This window comes from Phodopus roborovskii, unplaced genomic scaffold, assembly GCF_943737965.1.
Source record: "Phodopus roborovskii unplaced genomic scaffold, PHOROB, whole genome shotgun sequence".
Classification (NCBI taxonomy): Eukaryota; Metazoa; Chordata; class Mammalia; order Rodentia; family Cricetidae; genus Phodopus; species Phodopus roborovskii.
The window spans coordinates 26,397,888-26,421,609 of NW_026126433.1; the positions used below are offsets into that span (position 1 = coordinate 26,397,888).

General features: G+C 40.2%; 1 protein-coding gene across 1 annotated transcript in view; it reads right to left on the minus strand.

Annotated features, from left to right (window-relative positions):
• The window catches only part of Cacna1e (calcium voltage-gated channel subunit alpha1 E), a 452,501-nt gene that overhangs the window by 121,476 nt on the left and 307,303 nt on the right, over positions 1–23,722 (minus strand). Inside the window, exon 9 of the mRNA XM_051186002.1 lies at positions 18,751–18,854. Within this exon, the coding sequence (XP_051041959.1) occupies positions 18,751–18,854 (104 nt within the window). The remainder of the gene's footprint in view (positions 1–18,750; positions 18,855–23,722) is intronic.

Below are 23,722 nucleotides of genomic sequence, written 5' to 3' on the forward strand. Positions count from 1 at the left end.
CTCTGGTCACTTGCAACACAGGACACAATGTGAATTCTGTGTGATTAGTTGTTGTACTGTGTTGTTAGGGAATTGTGTCAAGAAAAGTAGTCCACAAGATGTTCAGTACAAATGGATTATTGCATTCAAGTATTTTCCACCTAAGATTAGTTGACTCCTTAGTTTTAGACACCACAGATACAAAGGGCCAAGGGTAGCCAGACTTCTAAGTTGACCTGGAAGATGTGAGGAGGGATGAATTCAGAGTTGAGACTAGATCATTTTCTGGAGGAAGCCAGGAAAAAAGAAGTTCCCCTCACTCCTCAGTTGTTCTAAAGCACAGAACGCATTACATAAGTATTAACTACTTACCTGGCTAATATATGACATGGGCTATAAAATAAATGGTTATAAAGAACTAACGAAATGAACTGCTTACTCCAGAGATAGAGTTGTCACTCTCCAGTATGTTAATTCATCTATATGTCATCTGTCAAGTTTAACATGTTTAAGTCAAGATAGAGTTCTGTATAATGAAGATCTGACTTCAACCAGGATAAAGCACTCATTCACTCACTCATTCATTCATTCACTCTTCAAACATATTAATTAGCATCTGCTAGACACTGTGATTGATTACATGATGGGAGGGTATATATTACAAAATCCTTCACCATTCTAATGAGAAAGAAATGAACCCTATCAAACAAGGACAATGAAATATCAAGGGGCATCTTCATTAAAACACATTTTTTTTAAACAAGTAAATATTCCTAATCTGCTTTGGGTTTATTTTCAATTTGAGTGTGGTAGTCAAACAAGCATAGCCTACAAATCTTTCTCAGCCTGCACATTTTAAGCTTCCTGTGCTGCCTTCTTTTATATGAGTCTGTCTCACTCTGGGTCACTTTGCAGAGAAAAAGATCCTTCTGTGGTAATAAGTGCCCACCACAGGGACTTCTTGTCCTGTCTAGTGGGGAGGATGATGCAGCATACACGCTGCTGGCAGGGATGTAGTGAAACTCACAGAGAGGAACAGGCTTGGGCTGTAGAAGAAAGGCCAGTGGAAGGGAGGAGCCGGGGTGGAACAGCAGGTGAAGACAGCCTTCTTTCTAGACCAGAAGGTCTCAATCTATGGGTTGAGAGCCCCTCGGGGGTCAAATGACCCTTTCACAGGGGTGACCTAAGACCATCAGAAAACATAGATATCTCCATTATGATTCACAACAGTAGCAAAATTACAGTTATGAAGTAGCAATGAAAATTTTATGGTTGGGGGTCACCACATTAAAGGTCACACCATTAGGAAGGTTGAGAACCACTGCTCTAAACAGTTCTGGAACACGGTGAGTTTCACACGTAATTCATAGGAACCTATTTGTCTGAACCCCTTAGCTTCACATTTGTCTAGAGCTGGGGACTTTGGAAAGTATGCAGACAAGGAGAGTGATGCCACCTTATTGGCCATGGTCAGCCAGGGGCAAGCATCTGACAAGCCAGACCTCCACACACAGCCAGAAGTGCTATTGGCCTCTTTAGATGTACCCTTTACTTCATGGTCACAGTTTTATTATTTTTATTATTTTAATTCTTTCCCTTCTGGGTTCCCTATCTTCCCATGCAAAACTGGTTCAGAGATGCCACTTTTGGAGCTCATTATGTTGTCATGGCAACCAGAATTTTCAAAGTTTATTTCTCCTCCTCTTCTCCCTTCCATGAACTCTCCTCCATCTCTTACCACGTATGTGTTTTGCATGAGAAGCAAAAGGCAGAAGACAGTAAGGCCATTATGTTCATCAGGGAATTGTTTTTGCTCACACAGTCTACATTTCAGCACAGCATGTCCCTAAATGGGTATATGAAATTACCCCCATCTTCACTGCTTCGTGTTAATATTCCCAGACTCCCAGAGGCCTGTGGTGTTTGGGAGCAAGGCTTGGGAAACAGCCATCAGCTGTGCCTCCCTCTCCTTCAGGGAGCAGACATAGTTCTTCCTGCTTACATAAACCACAAACACTCTGCTTCTTGTTTTTCATGTCTAGCCCTCAAAAATCCTTAAGACAACTACAAGGATAGGTGACAGGAAGTAGCGGTCCCTCAGATGTGCCTCACAGGGGAATTCCCTTGAGATCAGCAGACCTAACGGCTGCCAAAATGAAAGGAGAAGACATCTCCAGACACAGAAAATTTGCTACACTGATTGTCTAGTTACAGCATTAACCTTTGCCACCCAAAAACAGGCAAGTGGGAGAAGGAAAAGAAATCAAAACAGGGAAGAAAGAATCTGAGCTTCTGCACGGTGGAACACTAGGCACCCAAAGGAAGGCAAGCGGTGTGCCTCCCACCTGGCTTACACATTCACCAGCAGATTCTTATGCTCCAGCTGGGAGGTGACAACTGCTAAGAAGTGTTGGCACTCAGACACCCTCTGCAATCACCCACTGATCTTGGGTCTTGGTAACCCCAGAGAGACTATTAGAGTGGACACAGTCATTATGACCTATAGCAAAGGCCCGCCTTCCTCCTAAGAGCCCATATTCTGGTACTCTTACTAGGTCAAGAGAGCACATAACAGGCTCATCAGTGTGGGAATTGTTGGCTGAACTGATATGAAAGTGACAGGTGCAGACCCTCTGGGCAATGAGAACCAGTGCAGTTTTCCCTCATCATCATGGGAGACCTGTTCTAGGACACCCCACACACCACATGCCAATATCTACAGGTGCTAGGTGCCCATGCCCCTTCAACAAACTGTCATTTTATTATTTAGGGAAGAATGGCAGGAAAAGCATCTTTACATGTTCACTACAGGTGAGTTTTCAGTCTAGACGAGTGCATGTGTGTGCAAGTGTCTGTGAGGACCTGTGTGTGTGTGTGTGTGTGTGTGTGTGTGTGTGTGTGTATACATATGTGTGAACAGGAGCATGGTATACTGCATGCACACGTATAGAAATCAGAGAATAGCCTTGGTGTCTGGTGTCATCCTCCAAGCACAGTCCACCTACTTTTGAGATGGAGCCTCTGGCTTGCACTTACTTCACCAGGCCAGCAAGTCTGATGATCCACCTGAGATCACACCCAACTGTTTCTTTTTAGTGTTGGAAAGCAGACATGTGTCCTGGTGCTTACATGATGAGCTACTCTGAGTGCTTCCTGGTGGAGCTATCTCCTCATCATGTCCTGGTGCTTACATGGTGAACACCTTATTGGCAGAGCTATCTTCCCAGCCCTCGGTGCATTTTTTTCCCTAAAAATTTCCAAGCAGTAGTTAGTTAAACTTGTGGATGAGAAGCTCATGGATATAGAAGACCAATGAATGACAGTTTAAAGCTACAGGCCCACTGAGCTTAAGACTAAACTTTGCAATTAAACCCCATTGTTGGGTATTTCAGTCGAGACTCTGGTTAACTCATCATATCAAAGCTTGTTTGTAACAAAGAGCTTTCTGAGGGCTGAAGTCATGAAGACTCCATACACTAGTATGCCTTACAATGATCCCAAATGAAGTTAACTATGTAGCTGGGGAACTAGTGATGATCAAGATGCTATCCCCTGAAATGAGGAGGAAGCTAGAAAGGATCAGAACACATGTAGATGTGAATAAAATGGAGCGAGGTGTGCCAAGAAGAAAAGGCAGAAGAGAAATGGACAAGGACTCGAAGCTTGCAAGGCAGGCATCTAGGTATAGATTGCTGAGTGGGTTGTGAGAACAAGATTAAGTTACAGGAATAGAGTGGTACAATGTCAACCAAATTTTGGAGAGCTTTTTCTGGCCTGTGCAGATGTGTCTAGTGTCCTGCTCATGGCTCTTCCATGGCACCCCAATTATTAGAGCACAGCACCTATCTTCTGGTGTTATAAGGTAGCTTCCTGTTCTGAGCCACTGACTACCCACCCATTGCTTCAGCCAAATCCATTCACTAATACTGCTGTTTTACATCAACATTCACCTAAGAAAAACTGGTCCTAGTATGGCAATATGGCAAGTGTTTAACGAATGTGGAATGAATAAACTATTCTTTTGAAAGGAGACAAAGCAGTGGATACTGTGAAAGTCCCCCCTTCTCTTCTCTCTGTCTTTGTCTCTCTGTCTGTCTCCTTATCCTCATGGACCACCTCTGAGTGTGAAGCTGTGGAGGACTGACTCTGTGCATTCTGACTATGCCCATTTAAGTGTCCACATCTTACTGCATTTCTGCTTTGGTAACCTCTCCAGAACCTAAGAGTTTGCTCAGCCCACAAGCAGGGTAGCCCAAATATATGCTAACTTGAGAAGGGTCATGGATAAAGGAAAAAATATACCTACAGGTACACAGTGGGGGGGAGAGAACATCTAACTCAATTTCTCCATTGGTTGGTGGAGCAATTCTGACACACCTTCTACATAGCTCCTAAGTAAGTTCCCAGTAGAATGAGCCTCAGCCTCTTAGCTCATGCTCTCAGCTTATTCCCCTTTCTCTGCCTCATTTTACCCACTTGTTCTCTGTAGCTACTGATTCAAATAAACCAGACAATCTATTTTGAAGTGTTTCATTTTTGTTTTTAGGGAACCCATGTCAAAACACTACATGTAAACCAAGTAGTTCATCAAATAACTTATGACCTAACAGAAAAGACAGAAGTAGTAAGAGGGTACTAAGCCAGTGTAGAACAGATATAGGATCTAGAATATGTAAACTTAAATTCTACTTTCCAAATTTGCCAGGAGAAAAATCTCGAGTAGAAAGACAAGAAATTCCTGGAAAGAGGACAAATAGCTGACTGAATTAGCTTTGAGAATGACCTTCACAGCTCAGCCCAGACAGACCTGCTACTGCTCTGAGAATTCACTGGATAAGAGGGCCGGAAATGAGTGACTGAATGCATGAGTAATCCTCCTCTCTAGGGCTGCAGAACTTGACATTGAAGTACTCTCTACCTATTTTAGGCCTTATGATTTTTAAAATTTGGTTTTTCTATTCACAAATGTATGCAGAAGGGATGCAAAGGTGCCTACTGACATGTAGGAGGTAGAGATGATAGCAATAAAAGCATGAAATCTTCAGCTGGATATCCACCAATGACTCTACTAGGCTTTAGTGGACCATTTCTATCCAACAGTCACACAGATGGAGCTGGTAAAACTTGATGGATCACAGAATAAAACCAAAAACCAAGTCATGAACTCGAGAAACTGACAGGGATGGGGAAAGGTTGGTAGGAATAATAAGAGGGTGATTAAAGAAGGTAGAGGGGTAGAGAGCAACCAGAGAGCATTATATACACATATGAAAACATCAAATAATGGAGACCCCCTGAACATGGGTCTCAGCTAAAAGGCCTGGGCAGTCTAAGGGACCTTTGACAGTAGAACCAGGATGTATCCCTGGTGCACAAAAGGACTTTGGGAGCACATTCCTCATGGAGGGATACTCCCCTAACCTAGAGGCAGGAGGGAGGGTCTAATCCCTACTCCAAACGACTTGACAGATTTTGATGACCCCTCCTGGAAGGCATCACCCAACCTGTGGAGTGTGGGGAGGATGGGAAGGTGGTCAGGGGGCATGGAAGGATGGGAAAGAGCAATGGAGGGAGGGAAGAAAGGAAGGAGGGGTGGAGGGAGGGATAGAGGGAGGGAGAGGGAACTGGAATCAATATGTAAAATAAGGAAAATAAAAAAATTTAAAAATCAATAAAAGGCAAATCCATAGATGCCAGATAATTATGTCCAGAAAGTATGCTGAGCTACTTTAATCTACCAAGACAGCTTTGAGCTAGTAATAGAGAGGCATTTTTTAAATCATGTAAAGAATATGGCTAACCCCAGCCCAGTAGATTAATACAATCAGATACTCAGGCCAATTGGTCAGGTTTTCACATTCGTAGACTATCCACTGGAAAACTGAAGCATGGGAACAGAGGGTGAGCAGGTTTGTCCCCCTAGAACTCACAGGGCTCAGACCAGTCTATACATAGCATGTTGGCAGCAGTCTTCTGGAGTCTTCCTGTTTTTTCTTCCTAAGAAGCAATGTTGTTATCCAAAGCATGTTTATTCTCTTTATAACATTTACCATTATTTATATTGTTTGCTGGCTGTCAGAATATGAGGCTCATGGTGAGAAGCCTCGTCTTGTTCACCATCAAACCCACAGTCCCCAGCAGGAGTGCTTAATGCATGTTTGCTGAACAAATATGTTAATAAGTGTTTCTTCTATTACTTCACTTGATGCAAGACCAACGGCTTGTACCTTCTCCTTCCAGTTCTTGCTCACTAAGATGCTTCTAGCTATGAATAAGATAATCAGAATAATACAGTGGTAAGCAATGGTAATAATACCAGATAATCCTGCTAATATTTGACTATTGGCTACCTTGATCTAAATAGAAAGTGTGATATGAAATACCAGAGACAAGGGGTAGCAGAAACACCTGTATGAGGTATAGAAGAGGATATGGGGGTGGGGAAGGAAAATCACATCTCATTTTAATATCATTCCAGTCAACTCTCATGAGAATTTGGGTGACTTCTCTGGTCCTGTAAACTTCATACTGTGGACTGTCAGCTGCTAAACATTAGTATTCTGACTGTGCCTAATACAGGTAAGAGTATAGGCTCTTACAGTAATAGGCTTTGTGGTGCCTACTGTTCCCTTAAAAGTCCTCAAGTGCTTTCATTCCCTCAGGTTCTTTACAGAGCATGTGTCTCAATGTTCTGCATATCAGAGCTTGCTCCTTCAACAGAAACGAGTAATTTCAATATTTTTGCTAAATGAGGAATATTTTGGGACGCAATGATAATTAAGTGTTGAGAATTTAGTGATGCACTTGACACCAAGGGGAAAATAAAGAACTTTTAATTCAGCTGCAACTCTTAACAGCAACTGAACTTACCTGATAGAAATGCCAAGCACCTAGCATATAAGCATGTTGTAAAGACTGTGATTATCAGCTGGAGAAATGGGGAGGTTTTACCTCAGTCACCCCAGTGTGAGTGTGACTGCAAGTGCACAGAAAAGGTGTCTAACTGGAGAGGCGTGACTATGAGCTGTAAGCTCAGAATGAAGCAGGTTTCTAACACGCAGACTTCCTCTTGGTGAAGCCAATTACCAGGAAAAAAAAAGATGTAAGTTCAAGTAAAAGAATGTTTTTCTTTCTTTGTTGATTAGCCTAAGATTTCTTGCTTGAAAGCTACAGTGAAGTGAGCATATGGAATAAATTACAACAGAACAAAAAGCCAATTAAAAAGTCTCTATAACAGAAAAAAAAACCCACAATTATACTGAGGTCATGTTCAATGTCCCTTTCTCCATGTAATGGCGAAGAAGCATGGCACTGTTTGCGGAGGAGTCCCTTGATACCGACAAAATAGTGGTGTTTTACTGAAGTACCCTGTGCCCAACACTTCAGCTAATATTAAACTAGACTCTCAGGGGAATTATATCCACTAAAAACAATTCCTAAAAATCTTGAGAAAATTACTGATGGATACAAACATCCCACAAACAGGAAGTTGGCCTCCAATTCATTCATCACAGGACATTCCCCCAGAGCCTACCCATGTGCTTGTTAATTATGCTAGCTAAGTGCTAGGAAAAGGAAAATGAACTCACTATGCTGCCTGCCTTCATAATGTTATTAAAGGAGCAAAGATCTCCACAATAGCTATGAACTAAGGTAACTGAATTCTAATAGAGGAGTATATACAATGTGACAAGAACTTAAATGCAGAAACTTGATCTGGAAGGATGAGACAGAGTACCACAGATAAGGCAAAGCATAAAGGTGGTTAGTGTGGTGAGGTTATTTCTGGGGGGAAAATGATAAAAATTATTACCACAATTGGATGGCAGGGCTAAGGGAAAGGCAACTTAAAATTGAGGTTGGAGAGCATGCAAGATGAAGAGCATTAATTTGGACTCTTTGACTAAAAGATCAATGGTGAGAGAATCTAGAGTGATTTGGGGTGTTTGCTTCAAAGTGTTTAAATACCAAAATCAGAAGTTTCCAACTTTGTTTTTTCTATCCACTCAATACTGTTATTTGTTAGTATTTTTACTAGAAGTTACTAGTCCATAATAATAAAAAAAAATATCCCATTTAACAACCATTGGTCTACATTTTCTGATACTGTCTTAAGCTTTCCAATTGTTTGTGGAAGCTAATATTATTCATTATTTATTATTGAAACGTTAAACCATTAAGCAAATGTAGGAAAGCCACAAATTTCATATAGTATAGGCAAAATGCAAACTGACAAATTCTGAATGGAAAATAGGAGGCTTCTTTTATGTGTACTTTCCATATGGTCTAGCAGTTGCACTGTTGGGCATTTATTCCAGAGAAAGGAAATCTATATTTACTCAAAATTCTGTGCAGAAAAAAACTATGTAATGATACTTGTAAATGAGCCAAGATGAACAAAAAATCCAAATGTCTTCTAAAGAATTAATGGTTAAACAAAATGTGGTATATCCATACAATAAAATATTATTCAAAAACAAAAAGGAATGACCTTATATAAGGGTCAATGAGGATACACTAATGTTACAATCCATAGGATTATACTTCTTAAACCATTTTTATATGATTAGGAAGTTGGGATCATGGTATAAGATGATAAGCATGACTATGAAGAGAAGATGGGGTCTTCTGACAGAACAGTATCTTAATTATAGTGACAATTACACAAGTCTCCATGTGACAGAAATAATACAGACCTATACACACATACAATTAAGTGATGCCAAGATGATAAGGTCTCAATAAGCGTAATGGATTATAACAATGTCATTTCCTGGTTTAGGTATTCTACTGTAATCTTGCAAGGTATTATGGATGGGAGCTAAAAGAAAGGCATATGACCTTGAATTTTTTTCCTCCAACTTCTTGGGACTTTACAATTTTATCAAAGTAAAAATTAAAAGAAAGCCCGCTGGATCCCCCACTTTGCCAACTTTGACAGCTACTTTTTGGTCAACAGTGCATTGGCTCTCTGTGACTCAATCATCCTTTGGGGTCTCCTTGAAGTGCTACACATCTTTGTGCCCTATGAATCAAAGCTTTCATTTGACTGGGTGATAGCCTTTGGCCAGTCTTGATATCCTAACTTTTAAATAGCATTTCTCCACATCTCCATCCTAGAGCTGATTTTCTTTCCTAGTTGTCTTCTGTGGATAATGTTCCATGCATTGATCATTTTCTGTGTTGTGTTCTGATAACTTGTCACATCTTTTCTCTCCCTGTGCCAAACACACATATATTGGCTGTTCCTATCTTTTTGTTCTTCCTGATCCTCAAAACCTCTGTTTCTGTTACTGAAAGCATCTGTCTTCCAAATAAGTATTTCTTATTTTGCCATTATTATTCATTTCAGCAAACTGACCCAAAATTCTCTAAGGCTTTCACAGATTAATATTGTCATCCTAGTCTATAGGATCTTTCCTTGAATGTATAGTGAATTGGGTACCATGTCCTGCTTTTCACTTGAATCTAACCTGCTATTTTCTCCTTTACACTTTAGCCATCAGGGATCATGGTTCTCATTTTCTGTCTGCAGTCAGAGGCTACTTATATTCTCCCTGCTCAACATGAGCCTTTCCTTCTGTTAATGTCTTCCCTAATTCCTAATTATGTAAAATTCAAAACAAATTCAATTTTGGTCTTTTGTTCTGCTAATGAGTTATAGCATCTATTTTTATTTTTACATATTCAAAAACACAAATTCTTTTCTTTATTGGATTTGGTTTATATCATGTCTAAAAAGGTCCTCTCCCCTAGAAAATGCTTTAAATTATCCATCGTTTTTTTGAACATTTTATGATTTAAGTTTTAAAATGTATGTACTAGCTTTACCTGCAGTTTATTTTGGCATAAGTTATAATATGGGGATCCAACTCAATTTTTTTCTTTCCAAGTAATTAAACAGTCATAAACACCATTCATTGAATGATTTTCACTAATTTTAAATAATACATATATTATAAATGCATATATAAGTCTATAACATATTATTTGCGTCTCTTTGAATTCCTCCATACTTTATTTTTATTCTTTTAACTTTAGAATGTATTTTAATCACCTATAGAAAAATGTCTGTGTCCCATTGTTCTTTGTATGAAATGTGTTTTCCAAAAATATTTAGATATATTTTCAGATAAATTTCAACATAATTTAACAGGTAAATATCTTCATTGCATTTGCTAATACTATATTAAAGACTAAAATAGGAAAAAGTTATCCTTGTGCTTTGAGGTATTATTTTTCAAAAATAGAGGTCATCTTTTGATGATATATGCTTCTTAGCCTCTCCTGAGATGGGAAAGTAAGCTTGATAAGGACAAGAATCTTCGGTTCACTCTTTGTTGTGCTCCCAACATTTAGAACACTGTATAAAGGTCGACACCCATTGCCCGAAGAGTTAATTAAATCAGAAGCTATAATGAGCAATGGAGGTAAACAAAACTGCAACTAACTGTTTTGGCCATGAGTAACAAGCTGGCCACGAGTGGGGAGAATACTCAGAGTCTAGGATAGTTCAAGATTCATTTCATAAACCATTCCCAATTGGGATTAACGTGTCTGGACAAGTAAATTAGGTGCAAAGAAGCAATAGTAGAAAGTATCAAAACTAGATAAGGTTTCCATCTTTGATAAAAAGTACAGTAGAGGACTATCAAGGCTGGTGTGCATGTTTAGTGGGATAGGAAAATGGAATACCGAATCTAGTTTGGAGCATCCTAAGTTAGAATGTTAGGTAAAGGTGTGTACTTTGGGATTTAGCATTGAATGGGCAAATTAAATCTGCAGTCATCTCCTAGCAAGGGCATCTTCTAAGTGTTACTTCAATTCATATTATTCTACAAGTAAAAACTTGTCTCTTCTCTGAAAAGAAGGTAGGTCAAATTGATTCTAATAGGAAGCACTATTGAAATAAGCTGAAATGTAGTTACCAAGTAAAGCAAATTGATATAATGATATAGTGATTTCCTAGGATACTTGAATACTTCACAGAGGGACAAAGATATATACATATATCAGAGCCAGCACATGAATGTATAAGCATGTACATATGTATGCACTGTGTGTGTGCGTGTATGTATGTATATATGTGTGTGTGTGTGTGTGTGTGTGTATGTGTGTGTGTATACTCACATACACATATAAGGATGTCAGAGCCTTGAATCTCTATTAAATTATACAATTATTTAGGAGATTCCAGGGCTATCATAGCTACTTAAGATTGTTGCCAGCCAGATATTCCATGTGTGAAAAATCTTCAGTAGAAAATGGAGATGCATATACATTTGGTTGTTGCCTTCACCAGCAAAAGGCACTCAATAATATCCTGCCCTAATTGGTCTACTCTGTCAAGCTCCTCTGTAAATTTTAACCCACTGGAAGGTCTTCTTTCTCAATTCTGGCTAACCATTAGCTATCTCAAAAATGTGTAGAAGTGTTGCACTCTTCAGCTAGCTTTATTTCATTTTGGTCCCCCACTAATTTAACTGATTTTTTAAAATCATGTTATTTACTAGTAGGGAAGTCATGTGCCTGCTACAGCATCCTTGTAGAGGTCAGAGGCAATTTCTGTGTACTGTCCTTCTACCAAGTAGGGTCTGGGAAATCAAACTGTTTGTTGGGCTTGGTGGTAGTCCTCTTTACTTGCTGAACTAGGTTGCTGCCTAATTTTAATGCCTTCCCTGCTGCTGTCTGTCTACCTTGATTACAAGTTCTCTAAGGATAACAGCTCTCTGAACTCATCAGATCTGATATCCACAGCACCTGGCAGTGAGTAACATTATAACATGTGTTCAGTAAATGGCTGTCTGAAACAAAAAAAAAAAAATGACTGATGTCTACTAGTTGACTTCAGTGTTAGTTTCCCAGTAACATTGATGTGTAATTAAGTACACAGTTATTATAGCCATATCTACGTGTCTTAGGGAGATCAGACACATGGCAATTAATATCCAGCACCACTACTCAGGATGTTATCTGGACTGGCTGAGCTTGGCATGGATAATTTATTTTATAAAACCTGCAAGCATTTCTGTCTCAAGTCAGGTCCAAAAACCACTCAGTTCCCACCTCCTACTGTACAATGACAGATGAGTCAGGAGATCCAAGGTTACTCTGAAGACACATTGGTTAGTCTATTCCTATGACCAAGACCAAGACATATATCCTACCTTTGTGTCCTCAACAATGTGTTGCAAAATTACTTGTACAAAAACTACAAAATATACATGTGTTTATCTTAAACGATAGCTTTCACAAGAATTTGAATCCCAAACTACTTGAACTTAGACCATCTCACATGCCTTTTGATTTTCTTTTGTTTTGTTGTCAGAGAAGGTTTAATGAGGAAGGAGTCTTGACAATGGGGTGGTGGTAGTGACACCTGAAGAGTAACAGCAGAAATGGACAAGTAACTGAAATTGGAGGAAATACAATTATATGTGGCAAAAGCACACTTTGAAGAACAAATCATGAGAAAATTAATCAATTACATGTCTTAAAATATTCCCTTCATTAATCTATAATCACTTTATCTTATTCATCTTTGCAACCCAAGCACACAGTGTCTTTTGTGTGGAAAACACTAAACAAATGTTTGCTAAATTTCACTGAATTGTCAGACCCAAACAGTAAATAAGCTGGTAATAAGATAAGTTTTGCTTTCTATGGAAAAGCTACTTCACTCATTGAAGGGATACAACCAGAAGAAGCTTTCCTCAAATATTAACAGTTACCTTTCTCCATTTGTCCTTAGAGCAAAAGGTCTTTCCAGTGGGTCTTGCCATCTTCTCCCTCATATGTACAAGGTAATGTCACATACATGAAGACCAGTGTATAAGAATAAGCCTAGGATCAATGCACATACAGAGGAAATTTGAACCTAAATTGGGCAGCCTTTATGAAGGCCACCTAGGATAATAAGAGAAGCCATCTAAGCAGAGTTTGAATGACTATGATCTCTGGCCCTGGCTTTGCCAGGAACTTGTTGTAGACCAGCTCCATTACCTCTTTGTTCTGTCTTTAAAGACATTGGGTGCCTACACCAAGTTGTTTCAAGAAATGAGTAAGATCTTGGAAGCAAGGTGTTCTGAAAACTGCAAGATACTTTACATCATACATGAGGTTTCCCATTGCTCCTGGGTACATCTTTAAGTAGTCCTTGTTCTAACTTCCTTGCCCCCATTTGTAAATAGCATAATTACACACACACACACACACACACACACACACCTCTTTCAGAAGTTCTGGAATCAGTAGGAGAAGATGCTGAATAGCTCAGGGTCATTTTCTGTTTGTATGAGCCTTCTGCCCTGTAGCCCCTGACAGTACTTCAGGATGTGCTTACGCAGCCCTGGTTTGTTGCCATGGAGACAGGAAGCTCTGCTTCTCTTCAAGCCTAAGCTAATGGTTTTCATCAAATCCTATTTCCTCGGAGACACATAAAAATGCTACAATGCTTCTACCCATCTCTCCTTTTTAAATATGAAGTCAACAAACACACCTCACAGTTTTTCAGCAATGTCTCAACCTCTGGGGATGGGGCCTTCAGTCATTTCCATACTTGATGCCCAGGGGACCCTTGCTCAATGTAGGGAGGCTTGTGTATCTTCCTTTCATTGCTGTGTTTCTCCACTCCTAAGAACACATTGGCACATAACATTCAATATGCTCACAGGTCACTGAAGCCTGTTCCTGGGAGACAAAATTTTCAAAGCTATATACCAGGTGGCTCAATATATGAATCCCAGCTAAAGCCCCACTCCAAGGAGAGATTTTTGTCCTTTCCAGAAGCATGGGCTCACTGATCCAGCAGCAAGAAAGCCCATGACCCCTCCTAGACACAGAATCCAGTGGTGCCAAGTCCTCTGTAGACACCAGTGAACATCTTCCTAATGCCGAGTAACTAGGACAGCACCAGAACACAGAAAAGAAACCGAGACACAAGTATTTCAGGCCTAGCTCACAGGGTCCCTATTGTTAACGTTCCTTTAAATGTCACTCGATTCACACCAGCTGTTCCCAGCTGCCAGCACCACTTCCTATTTCTCATCTAGTAAAGAGGCACCTGCCAAGCCAGTAGTTTGACATCTTCTGAACCAAGAAGTTGGTCTTCCAGCCAAAGGGGAGTTGATGGTCACAGAACTGGCTCAAACCAAATATTCACAGACTGATAAGAGCTTCTTGCTTCCCCCATTTCTTCTCCTCGACCATTTTACAGGTTTCTGCCACATTTCTTAGTGTGCCACAGTTGGACTGGCAAATTGCTTCCGTGATCTACTCCCTCCCATGCCAGTCCTTCCCTGATGGTGCTAGATAAGTGTCCTTGGGTCCTCTATCCATCCTACACTTGTTTGATGATAGTTTTGCTTCAAAATTTAAGGTTTTTCTTTTTCTCAGAGTCATGCACGTAGAACTTTAAAAGTCAAACAATTCTGAAAGATTGTAATGAAAAAATAGCAGTCCTCTGTCTCACTTTGCCAACCCCAGAATCTCACTCTCCAGAGGTAGCCACTTTCAACTCGTCTGTTTCTTCTGGTATTCATTTCAAATTTTCTAAATATTATACTTAAAACACTGCTATTTCTTTATCTTTCAATTTTAGAAACTGCTTAATGATTTGCTTACCATGGAACCTAAGATTTTGGTCTTTGATACCCTACTTCTTTCCCCATACTCAGCCTCCCCCAATCTAATAAAGGCAATCACAACACCGTGAGGGGCTAGCTCAGACTTCAGCATCAACAATGGAAACCAGGTTGGCAGCTGAGCTGCATAGAAGACTTGCTGTGCTTCTATTTCTTTGGAAGTATTACTTCTGTATATTGTGAATTAAATGCTTACATTGAAGTAGTGGGGGAAGGGAAGAGGAGAGACAGAAGATGAGAGAGAGGATGAATACCTTATTGTGTATGTATATAGTTCAGATCAAAACAAATCACAGGAATATATCAGTTTTACTCGTTTCCTAAAGATAGCATTTTTGGGATCCTCTGTCACCCTATTTAACTCTGATCCTGGTAGCCTCTTAGTCACTGCGTGTTGTCACCCTAACTGTATTTCACTACAATACTGGGGCTCAATCCCTTTGTCTTTGTCCTCTACTGGATCCCTTTTTTTAAGATTTACTTTATTCTGTTTCATTACTTTATTGTACTGTATGTGTGTGACTGTTTGCCTGCATGCACACCTGTGCACTGAGTGTGCGCAGACCCTGTAGATGTTAGATCCCTGAGGAGTGGTATGTGAACTGCCATGTGGGTCCTCTCTTAAACTTTGAGCCATCTCCCAGCTCCATGCCTTCCTTTCTCACTTGCCTCTTTGTTCTTCGTGACTCATGTTCTTTAGCAGCTGCTTTCTCAAAGGTACCTGACAACATTGCAATTCCATCCACACAGGTAACTGGCGCTCCAGCTAGGTAAGAGCATTTGATGTTAAAAGCCATTTTCTTGTTAAGAAATTTTATGAACTTCTGTGTTACCTTCTAATTTTCAGTGTTGCCACCAAGAAGCTCAGTCGCATTCTAATTCTTAACAGCCAAACATTAACCCTATTCCCAATTAGCAGAAACTTTCAGAACATTCTTTTCTCTGATGGTCTGAAATTCATGGTGATTCACCTAGGAGTGATTTTTCTCTAACTGAATGTCCTGGGTGCTCAGTAGATATTTTCATGGTTAGTTTACACATTCACATTCTATCACCTGGCCACACATGCTATTAGAATATTGCCAATGCATAACTTTTCATCTGAATATATTTTCATTTTAGTCTACTTTACAAACTGTTTTATATACACACAAATGTGATAGCATATCACATTGTCTCCTTGTTGTCACTGAACCATTCTTAAGATACCCTATACTCCATGTGCACATGGTATCTGTTGCTCTTAATTGCCATGTCAAATGCCACAGTGTGCAACCAACAGCTAACATATCTAATCTCCCAGCTTGGGACACCCAATATGCTTCCCATGCCCACTGCCAAGAAATAATACTGGAAAGAGCATCTTTGCACAGGTCTCAACAGTTCTTTTAATCTGGCAATGGTGAATCTTTTGGTTCTGGCAAGATCTGTCATATTTTTTTATGTTAATTCTTCCTTCCCCCTTCATTGTTCTCTTCATTGAACTTTCTTGCTAAAATGTTGAATCAACTGTAAATATTTTGAAATAAGGCCTTACTGCGTAGCCCAAATTGACGTTGGGCACGTGCTTCTCCTGCTTCAGTCTCTCAAGTACTGGGATTACAAGTGTGTGTGCCACCACACCTTGCTCTTTGAGTCATTCAGTATCTGTCTCTGTCTCTGTCTCTCTATCTGTGCTTATCTCTTCCTGTCTGTTTCTGTCTCTCTCTGTGTTTCTGTCTCTCTCTCCCCCACCCCATTTGCTAAGTGCTATCCCCAATTTTGCACTCCAACTTTACTACCTTTTTGGTTTGGTTACATTTTTACATTAACTCAGCTTTGCATACTTTTACTCATACTTTCCCATCAATTACAATTTACATGTAATCTCAACATCTTTTTTTGTAATAAGCTGTTACTTTATAGATAAATTATTTCTCTATCCCTGCTGGCATCAAATGTGAATTTATAAAATTATCTTTTACTAGCTGCATCCCCCATACTCACTCAAGTTTCTTCTGTCTATTTTATTATGTCACTCAAGGACTTTCATTTTGAGCATTTTTCTCAAATGCCGATGACCCCTGGCTGTGTGTTCCTATGAGCAAGGCAGTGTAGACTCCACACCCATAGCTGGATAGCAGGAGCTTGTGGAGTGTTGAGTGTAGTAGGTTGAGCTGCAGCCCCTTAAAAAGACCATTCTTATTCTAATTCCTGGAACTCCTGAATGCTACCTTATTTGGAAAAAGAGTCTTTGCAGATAAAGCAAAGTTAAGTATATTCGGAAAAAGAGATCAAACAAGATTATCCAATGATGCTAAATCAAATCACAAGTACCCTTATAAGAACAAGACTAAGGGTGATGACAGCCACGGGAGAGGGAGGGGCTGTGCAGGTGCTGAGGCAGAGACTGCAGCAATGACATGGTGATAATCCAAGGAATGCCTGGATCTACCAAAGCTGGAAGAAGGAAGACACAACTCTCTCAGGCCATTGGAGGGAGTGTGGACTGTCAGATCTGGAGTTTGTAACTCAACAACTATCAGAGAATAAAATTCCTGTCAATTTACATTACCTGGATCAGGGTAGCTTATTGTGATAGCGAAAGAGAATGGACATAGTGAGCTTTACTAGGGGTGATGGGATGGGAACCTGTTTCTCTAACCTAACCAGACTGTGATAGACAGATCTTTTCTCTTACGAGAGAATTCCCACAGAAAAATCTCCTAAACTATGGCCAGATTGCTGCTTTTCTCAGAAAACAAAAGTGGGCTGGGGAACTGACATTCAGTTTATGGACTTGTCACTTAGGCCTCTTGTTTCCATGACAATGTCAAGTCCACCCTAAGATGCAGCAGGTATCATTGATTTAAACCTCAACAGAGAGTAGATCTCCTGGTTTGTTTAGGGGTGTGGTTAAATGGGGCAGATACTTGCCAGTAGTGTCTAGAGAATTGAGTGGGTAGCATGGATTTTTAATCAATCCCGTTTTTAATATCATGTACATTCCAATTCTCAGGAATACATGCTATCTCTATTTCCGAAGTCTTTCTCTGGCTCAAAGGGAAATCATTCTGCCTATTTATTGTCATTCTCCCTTGAAGGCACTTAAACTTCAGCTTTTACAGACCACCGTGGCAGTGGCCATTTGTTACATTAAAAAGTTTTGTTCACATTCTCATCTGTTGTCATTCCTCCCATTTCCTTGTTCCTGTGTCCTTTAAATGCATCACTCCTCTATTCATAGAGTTTCAAAAAAAATCTTTAACTTGTTTCAGTTTGCCTCATGTAAACACAAAGATCACTTTATGTGCTATTATTTGAAGAACTTACACCAATTGACAAAATCATCATTATTGTCATCATCATTACCACCATCCCAACTCTGCTCTGTAAAATGTAGAGTTCTCTAAAATATTTATCTGGGCTGGGCCATCTTAAAATGTCATATTTTAGCCTCCTTATACCTCATGCCATGTCCCACTTGTTCATCTTCTCTAGAGTGTTTATCTCTCATATATTGTTTTCCTTTATTATTCTAGCAGGTGATATCCCCCTTGTAATTCCCAGTCCTGTTTGAAACCAACGCTAATGGCTTCAGACTGTAGAGATTTGTTCCTTCCTGCAAACAAATTATTGTATTTCACACTGGACAGTAAAAACAAGATTTGTACTCCCTTTTTCAAATGACAAAAAAAAAATGTCTTCATGTTAGACACTGGACAATAGAAATTGATATAAAAGAATTCAAGTCGCAAACATGAGATGTGACATTCAATACACTGTGAAGCAAGCATTTTTTTTTTTAGGATAAAATCTATGTCTCCTTTAACTTTATGTCCATAACAACCAGCACAGTCTTTGACATAGAGTTATTGAATGGAGATATGGATAGATAGATGAATTCACAAGACACTGTATTCAGAACTGCACATGACATAGAGCTTTTTAAAAATGTCTAAATACAGTCAAGGGGATTAAAAAATCATCTCTTACTGGACTGAAAAAAAAAAAAAACTAGAACAGCAATGGCACAAGGGGCTTCCCAGTGTCTTCGAAGGGACAGTTAAATGAGTAAAACTGTCATGAATCAGAAAGCATCAGCTCTCAGCAAGCACCTCACAAAACAAGAGTGAAACATCTGGCTTACCCTGACAGTACTCCCAGGACAAGGTTGAGAACAAAGAAGGATCCAATGATGATGAGGGGGATGAAGTACAGCCAATTCCAGGTGGCTCCTAAGGCATCATTGGTCTGAAAGAAAGAAATATGGGTTCTTAATTAAAGCCATCTCCAAGAAGGCCTACATTCCAGTAGCTTCATACAGAGACTGATGTAACAATCACAGTGTGACACAGTTAGACTTTATCTCACCCACATCCCCACTCTACTTTATTGTAAGGTAACTCAAATTCTGCCATGTGCCTAGTGAAAATCATATCAGAAGCTCTACATCATGAGTGGGAAAATTCTAACACCCTAATTAGAAGATGTGAAAACTGAATTGAAAAAAAAAGCCAAAACATAGCTCTGAGGTTATAAAAGGGTAAATAGGCTTTATAATTCTTTGCACTCTTAAGCTAAATAGATTTAAAAAAAAAAAAAGAGAGGGGCAGGCTGTGCCTGTCACCCTATCCGATGGGTGTCAGTAAAGCCCTTAGTAGGGCTGCTTAGAAGGAATTAGGTTCACACCCAGCTCCTGGGGCAACTTTCCTTCTTCTATTATGACCCTGTATTACAAAGTTGGTCCAGGTCTGGCCCCAGCAAAGCCCTCAGCAGAACAAGGACTATATCTTGATTTGAAGAGTGATCATATGATGAGATCTTCTGATCTCCCCTGATCTCTCTCTCTCTCTCTCTCTCTCTCTCTCTCTCTCTCTCTCTCTCTCTCTCTCTCTCTCTCTCACATCACTCTTCCTTCTCCCCTAACTCACACTGATTCCACACCATGGAAAAAAAAGCACAGACGTCTGTATTGTGGATTCTTAAACTCCAAGTTGGATGCAAAGGTGTTGAGGTGCCCGCAACTGAGGAAGGATGACTTGTCATATTTTATGAGACCCTTGAAATCAAACTCTCTGAATACTGAATACCCCAACATCCTTTGTCTCTTAACATAGGACTCTTCTTAATCCCAGGGTTCTCCCTGCCCAAGCCTTTTCAAAGGGACTTCTGGGTTTGTACTTCACATATACAGACCTTTGAATCCTTCCCTAACCCAACCCTTCATGCATTATTTCAGTATCAATTAGAAACTCACAATAGATATTTTATCCCCATTTCATTACGGAAATCATGACCCTAAAGATCAAATGCTATACCTAAAGCTAATATGCTTTAAAAATTTAAAACCAAAGCTCAGAATGTCTATGGTAACTGTTGACCCATACTGTTTTATTAAAATTTTTCATTAACATATCAGCCAGTTTCCCCACACTTCTCTCATCCACCCCACCCCAGTCCCACCTCCCAGATGCCCCTCTCCCCTTCCATTCCTCCTCCATCTCCATTCAGAAAGGAGCAGTCCTCTCATCAGCATCAACAACCCATTCTTTTTATGCACCTCTTTCTCCTTCTCATAACTAGATCTTGAAAACATATTTTAAAGTGATTGTTCTCATGTATCTTGTGCACTTCTGTAGTCCAATCCCCAATTATCTCATTTTCTTTTTCCACTCAATGTCAAGCTACATAATATATCTTCTGATTGATCATTGCTGCTATCACTGGATAGTCAGATCTCCCATTAAAAACAATCCCCAAGCCAAGCCCTTTTGGCAAACTTGTGCCTTTTGTTTTGGCCCTGCACTGATTGCAGATGAGATGATTGCAACTGAAGTTGACTCAGAAATTCAACACAAAATATAAAACAGTTTTTTAACAACTGAATGGAATGAAATCCTCCCAACTGCAGTGTTTGAGACTCAGGTCTCAGGCTTAACCATATCTGTGTTAGGTAGAGAGGGCATGAGGCCAGTCTCAGAAAAAACCTTGTCACATCAGCAGCAGGACGATGCAGAAGAGCTAGATTCCGAGAGCTACCGGGGCATGAAGGACAGGGGAGGCTGGAGTGTCTGAGATGACTGAGGCAGAGGTCTAGCTATGAGCAAGAAGAGAATGATGATCCTTGCAGAGCTAGCTCTGTCTGTCTTCAGGATCAGAAGTCAAATACTCTTTAGATCCTGGTTCACTTCAATGGCTCTCTAGCAGCTCCAGATTAAAACAATCTGTGTGCTTCATGGTTTTGCTAGTCCCCTTCAGTGTTCTTTGGCAACAAGGGCTAGGTCTACACCAAGCATCCAGATCAGAGCTCAGCTGCTCATAAATGTAACAATAATCAGCAGTGGTGCTGGTGGAATTGTGGATGTTGAAGTATCTCTGATCTCCAAGTGAGCTGATGTTGAGGTATCTCTGATCTCCAACTGAGCTATGGTTGAAAGTAGCTAAGGTGACTACAGAGTAGAACCTATGTAAAACATGGCATTCTCTGTGAACGCTACATTGCTGTGATTTATAAAAGGTAATGATGGCATTTTGTGGGAAATGGATTTGGTAACCAGAGAAAGTTAGGGAACAGCAAATTATGTATGTCTCACAGGCAGTAAGAACTGTGAAAAAAATATTGCTTACTTACGGTGCCATTTCATAAACTTCCTTGGTTATAAAACTTTTTTCAAAGAAAATCTATTAATACATCAGAGAATATATTCCATAAGGCATGGGGATACAAGAATGCCCCTTATTGGCTAAGAGTTTGGAATGCTTTTCCTAATTTTACTACAAAGCGCTCATGATGAACTGTGTTGGTCCAGTCAGAGCTGTGTGAGAATGTTTGGGATTTACTTTTTAACTATCTGGATTTTTAATATCTGGAATGTGACAGAGACTTTGGCACACATAGAAGTAATTAATTAATAAATGGCCACACTTTGAATATGAAGATTCTCTTGTTAAAAATAACCAATACAAATCCATTCTGATAATACACTCTCCATCTGTGGCATTTTCTCTGAATTGCTACATGTGTCATCTACCTCAGTAAAGGAGCATCCCGGAAGAAGAAAACAGAAGAAGGTGAAGAGGAGGGAAAATGAATAGCTGTGAAGACATCAGCCCCAGCAACATGGAGAACTGGGGGTTAAGGAAACAACTGACAGCTTAAAAGGTTCTTCAGGAGAGAGTAGTTTGACACCACCATTACTTGCAACCTTTTAACACTGTTGCTACATTCTCTCCTCCCTAAGCTCCTATCAAACAGTTTGTTTGCCCTTCCTCCTCCATCATTTCTGACCAGATGGCTTCCCATGCCTTTATAAGTTTGTTGTGGTCTAATAGCCAAGAGCCAAAGAGGACCATCCTCATCGGAATGTGGGCAAGCAAAGGCACATCACTCACGATTCTTCCTTCAAAATAGCAAGGTTCTTTCTGAGCCATCATCTCCTTCTGATTCATCATTATTAAAAACTTAAAATTGTCCAGTGTAGGAGAGATGTCTACTAAAGTATATTTTGAGATTTTTAAAAGAAGCAATCGGCAACTCTGAAGTCAGCAAGCATTCTGATACAGAAAAAGTGTGAGTCAGGATACTATCACCAGTGTGGCCATGAAGTATGGTCTCTCCTTGTCATCCTTTCATCCTTTCTTCACTGTGTCTGTGACTATCACAGGGCTCACAGGGAACTTTTGTACATAGGATACTCTGTGATGAGACCTTGCTTGTACAAATAAAGCCTGTCTGGAGGTCAGAGAATAGAGCTTGCCTAGCTAACCATACAGGTCTAGATGTCTGTACAGACAGGCAAGAAGTGAGATAGCTGGACAGAAATAAGATATAAGGAGGGAGAAACAGGGACTTGTTCTCTTGTCTTCTGAGACACTAAGGAGGTAAGGTATGGCCGTGGCTTGCTCCTTCTCTATGACATCTCAGCATTTTCCTCTATGTCTGACTCTGGATTTTTATTACTTAGACTAATTAAGAACTTCATTTACAACACTCAAGCCTTATTTTAATTTTAAGAACATAAGACAGCCATGTAAGGTCCTCAGGTAAAATCCTGAGGCATGAGACTAGCTTCTGATGTATATTCTCTGGATTCTGACCCTAGGAGAATTTCACCGGTGAACTGTCACCACAGAGACCCAATGGGGAATAATTAAGTGTGAATAAGGCCCTTCCCTGCAATTAATGCTATCCAGAGAGCAGCAGCCTCTTCATACCACACCCATGGAACACCTTCTACAATGATTAACTTTGGACTGAGGGATACCTTGGTAGCTGATGAATCTTAGTCTGTGTAATATATTATACCAAGAGAAAATTTGCTTGTAGAGCAGAGACCTAAGTAGGGAAGACACCACAACAGGATTATAGGTGCCTCCCATTTGCTAGGGCTTAGATGGTAAATTACAAGTTGGCCAGGAGGTGGTGGTGCACACCTTTAATCCCAGCACTCAGGAGGCAGAAGCAAGCAGGTTTCAGTGAGTTGGAGGCCAGCCTTGTCTACAGAACAAATTTGAGATCATCCAGGACTGTTACACAGAGAAAGCCTCTCTCAGAGAGGGAGAGAGAGAGATAGAGAGAGAGAGAGAGACACAGAGAGAGACAGAGAGAGAGAGAAGGTGGAATAACAGGCCTCATACATGCTCAAACCTTGTTTAGACTCCTCCCCCTAGAGCTGTACACTGTTTTCCTTCTGACCTTGGGCATTAAAACTCTGGCTAAACTTAACATCAGGACTTGGTACCAGTGGCCTCCCAAAAACTGTGGACTTTTATTTGGTCTTGGTCTAGGGGTTGTACCATCATCCTCCCTTGTTCCGAAGCTCATGATTTAGAGGGAGACATATTATTGGTGTCTGCTGGTTTCACCAGCTTGCAAACAGCTTCTTGTGAACGCCCAGCCTCTCATCAAGTGCATCAATTCTCTTTAAGCCCTTTCCCTGTGCCCTATTGTTTTTCTCTGGAGCATGCCCACCATATGACAGCTATTAGGGGGAGAGCTTTGCATTGGATCACTGTCCTCTTCTTTAAGGGCTGATGTATCTACAGTGCACAATCTTCTCCTGATGTCAGGCTGGCTGCTCCCCCTCCTTCTCACCTGTCGCTTCACCAAATGACACACA